We start from the raw sequence: 4,469 nt of genomic DNA on the forward strand, positions 1-4,469 counted from the left end.
CAAAGACTGAGCTTCTTGTCTTCCCTGCCACTGATTTCACCATCCAGCTAGGTTCTTCTACAATTACCCCATCAACTTCGGTCAGAAATCTTGGTGTAATCTTTGATGACCAGTTAACCTTCAAAGACCGCAATGCAAAGACTGCCCGATCTTGCAGGTTTGCATTACACAACATCAGAAAGATCAGGCCCTTTCTAACGGAACATGCTGCAAAACTTCTTGTCCAGGCCCTTGTCATCTCTAGGCTGGACTACTGCAATGCTCTTCTGGCTGGACTTCCATCAAGCACAATCAAACCTCTACAAATGATTCAGAATGCAGCGGCACGACTGGTTTTCAACGAGCCCAAAAGCGCCCATGTTACACCTCTCTTTATCTCCTTGCACTGGCTACCAGTTGCAGCTCGCATCAAGTTCAAGACATTGATGCTTGCATACAGAACAACCACAGGCTCAGCACCCGCCTACTTCCACTCACTATTACGAATCTACATCCCCTCTGGAAGTCTAAAATCCACTAGTGAGTGACGCCTCGTGGTACCATCACAGAGAGGCACTAAATCACTTTCCAGAACATTCTCGTTCACTGTTCCTGGCTGGTGGAATGATCTTCCCACCCTACTCTACGCTACTCGACTTCATCCTAAATTTAAAAAAACTCTTTCAGGGCTCCAGACTGCGACCAAATGGTTGCATTTTGCAACCATTTTTCCTGCTGGTGCGACTAATTTTTTTTGGAGGTCACACTGATGCGACTGCAAAATGTTCATATAACTATTTAAAATTAATGCACAGGCGATTTCGTTAACAGTGCATCCAGTCAAACAGTGAACAAAACTGAAAGCATAACGAAGCCGCGCTACTTGTTTGAACTGCGCAGCGCTTATAGAGTAGAGCCTGGTTTATACTTGCCTCGTCAGCACGAGCGCGAAGGTGCACGCAGCAAAAAGGACATGAATATTGAGGAAACGATGGATGGTTTTCAAGCTTAAGTAAAGTAAAATACCGTTTCTTAAACCAGAGAAGGTCAACATGTTGGTATTCTTGTGGGGAAAAAAAACATGCAAGCACTGTCACCAACAGCAAGTTTAGTTTTACTTTTCTTTTTGTTTTAATTTTGAAAAGCTTGTTATCTTTGCGGTTTACCTCACGTTACACTATGGAGGCTCTCTTTTATTTTATTTGATTCCTCAGTGTTTGCTAAACGTTCTGTAATTTATTAGTCAGTATATAATACATTAATATAAATTCGTTTTTGTTAATAAATGCTTTGTAAGCAAATTTGTCATTGTATCTTATCGTTTTATTGTTGTTGTGCTTTTTAAGAATAATAATGAATCCATAATTTGTTTTAGTCTTAAAGTGGAAGGTGCGTGTAGATGTACAGTATGTAAGCAAAACAGACAATTACATATATTTTATTTCAAAACGTGACAATATTATGATTTCGAAAAGTGAAAAGCATCCGAAGCCGGGCTTATACTACTGCTGAAAAAGAATGGGCTGAATGTTAACCCCTTTCGTTTCCATATAACTAAAAACTATCATAAAAGTTCATCAGCATGCATGGATTAATCGCATGTTGTAGTGAAAAAAAAATTCAATAATAACAAAAAAATAATACAAATTGCGACCAAATCATGTGCTCGTGCGACCAACTGAGAAAGTTAGTCGCAAAAGAGCGACCAGTGGGAAGAATGAGTCTGGAGCCGCATCTTTATTTATTCCTTCCATTTCTAGCTTGTACTGATTTAAACAATGCCTGAAACTTGCTATTGCGAACACTTCCTGTGACTGTTTGCCTCTTTGATGAATCGCTTTATGTATTGTAAGTCGCTTTGGATAAAAGCATCTGCAAAATGTCTAAATGTAAATGTATTTTACCCCTTTCAGGTCGCAATACCGGTACAGAAATTGTGTCATCGCGCATATTTTTTGATAATATTGCAAGTGTTGGAGCACAAATATAGACATATATGATATATTTTGAAAGCTTATAATCTAAACTTTCATAAAAGCTGCATCAATTTTGCATTTATGTTATATAAAATAACAATTACGGTCTGAATTTGCCCCCCGACATCCGGCCCCCCCTCGTCTGGATCGTACGAATAAAAATCATACTCATATCGCACAAACTTACCAAACATAGGCAAGTCACATATCAAATGAAAACACTCATTCTCCAGACTGTAACTATGCAGTTTATGTTGTTTATCCAACACTTTTCACAGTAGTTCTCAAAAGAATCATGATGACGGAGTTGATTACCGTAAACAAGAAAACACATGCGTCGCACTCCTATCTCGATTACTACATCTGTGTGCTGTAATCAGCCAAAAAAACACTATTGCAGTTCTTACTTTAGGTTGTTTGCTTCAAAATAAGCCACTTGCCTGTGAGCTTGCATGGCCAAATCACACCCTAATATGTCTCAGATGCACAGATAAAAACATCTGATGCAGGCATCATGCACGACTATACATAACAGGCAGATAAGCATGTTAGCATCGACGGGTGTTGACGCGATCATGTCTTCAGGGCTCAACGCTAAGGATTTTTTCTACTTGCCCTGCCAATATTTTCACTGACCCCCACAAAAAAATACAAATAAAACAGTTGCTGTTATCACTGTTTTTGATCTGTTATCTTGTATTCTAATAAATAAGCTTATATGACACCAATATTTTAAATACCAATTAAATTTTACAGTCCTCGATTTTAATTTTGCTACCCCAGAAATAAATATAGCACAAAGATAGAAATTAAATGATGCTTTAGGTTTTGTTTGTAGATGTTCAGGTACAGAAATGGAAAAATCGCATATAAAACACTCTGTGTTGCACCTTGATTTTTAGCCATTTGAAATTAGAGGCAACCACTGCATTTTAATCATGAATCGATCCCAAAAAAATGTGCAATGTTTGATTTATATTAGACTGTATTATTTCAAAATCTGCAGCAAAACCGAATGGTCTGACTTTAGTTTGTGAAATGATGCTACATAAAACCATCTGCACGAAGCATAAACAGCAGACGTTTCATATAACTCCTGCCCGAACGTCCCGCTGCCCTGTATCTTGGTCTCTCATTGGCTGTAGGTCATCGCCGATGTGTTTTTCAGTCAGAACTCATTGCACACAGCGTGATTGTGAATCGCCAACAGCTCCAGATATTTAGCATGCCAAATATTTCTCGGGCGTCGACGATTCCCCCGGCGAGATCACGTCTTTGATAATTCACACTGTGCGGATTATCCGCAGCGCCAGTGGATATAGGAAAAGCAAAATAAGTTTGCCGCGTAAAGCAGACGGACTTCCTGAAAATGCAAATTCATTCTCTGCCAGCAGGAGGTGCTTTAAAGCGGGAGAAACAGGTGTCCCCAGTAACGGCTGAGCACACAGCAGCACTGCGCTCACAAACACTGCTTTATCAGGCATATGACATGCAAATGATTTTCTAAAGCTAGTCTTCCTTCAGAAATACAGTGATATAAAAACACCCGCACCTCTTTTAGGTTTTTAAACCAAGCCTTTTGGAAAACCGGTCAGTTTTGATATTGTGGCGAGCGCCACACATAAAACAAATGGCACAACCACCAGAGCCCAACTGTAGAGCTGTACTGTGAAGAAGACTCAACTGACTGAGTTCAGCTTTGAGAAAGACACCAACCTGTTTGTTCCTCAGTCTCTTCATGTTTGATGCTGAATACTTCTGCAATCCTAATGTCTTCACTCTCCTCTTTAATAAACGCCATCTTTACAATAGTGTGTCACGTGGATGCTTTTCAGAGAAAAATCAAGAAAGAAAAACGCACACTAAATTAAAAAAGTGGCTATGTCTTCAGTCTGTGTTGCTCAGAGACTGTAGCGCTCACAAACATTATTAAATGTCCTTCCACTTCAGCTCCGAGGCTAAAACAGAACTGATTAGCCAGAAAAAAACACTCAAAACTAGACCTGCATAGTTACAAGCTCCTGGTTACCAGCGCAGCCTTATGACGTCACACAGCCCTTCCAAAATAAAAGTCCCGTTCACACGCTCCAATCAGAAATGCACATAGAAACACACGATATATTCGATTAAATAAACGGTGGCCAATGTTAAATTCCAGTGAGAGTTTGAACGACATGAGATTCTGAACACTAGTGCCGTCACACACCGCGGCCTACAGTGAGCAGAGGCCGGGGGCTAGCGTGAGGAACGGCGGGAGGGTTAGAGTGAGCAACCACATGTGATGACCCCGGGCTGGACTCCACTTCGTCCATGATGAAAGCTGATCCGGCGATCGACAGCGCAAAGTTGTAGTATTTCGTCAGTGAGCAGCACAGACCAGCTCCAGGCATGACGAAGCAGATATCGTCCTCTTTTGGAAGACCAAACAAAGTACAATACTACAGCAAGAATAAAAGTTACGCCTTCTTTCTTTGTGTGAACATTTGGGCGGCGTTATGCAAATCTTCCCACATA

The 4,469-nt window shown here is 40.5% G+C and overlaps 1 protein-coding gene across 1 annotated transcript in view; it reads right to left on the reverse strand.

Annotated features, from left to right (window-relative positions):
• Positions 1-4,045, reverse strand: part of LOC107568362 (gastrula zinc finger protein XlCGF57.1-like) — a 10,188-nt gene extending 6,143 nt beyond the window's left edge. Inside the window, exons 1-2 of the mRNA XM_016254317.1 lie at positions 3,985-4,045; positions 3,672-3,782 (exon numbers count right to left, since the gene is read on the reverse strand). Of these exons, the coding sequence (XP_016109803.1) occupies positions 3,672-3,756 (85 nt within the window). The 5' untranslated portion in view covers positions 3,757-3,782; positions 3,985-4,045. The remainder of the gene's footprint in view (positions 1-3,671; positions 3,783-3,984) is intronic.
• Between the last annotated feature and the right edge of the window lie 424 nt (positions 4,046-4,469).

This window comes from Sinocyclocheilus grahami, unplaced genomic scaffold (genome assembly GCF_001515645.1).
Source record: "Sinocyclocheilus grahami isolate Dianchi unplaced genomic scaffold, SAMN03320097.WGS_v1.1 scaffold1238.1, whole genome shotgun sequence".
NCBI classification, from domain to species: Eukaryota; Metazoa; Chordata; class Actinopteri; order Cypriniformes; family Cyprinidae; genus Sinocyclocheilus; species Sinocyclocheilus grahami.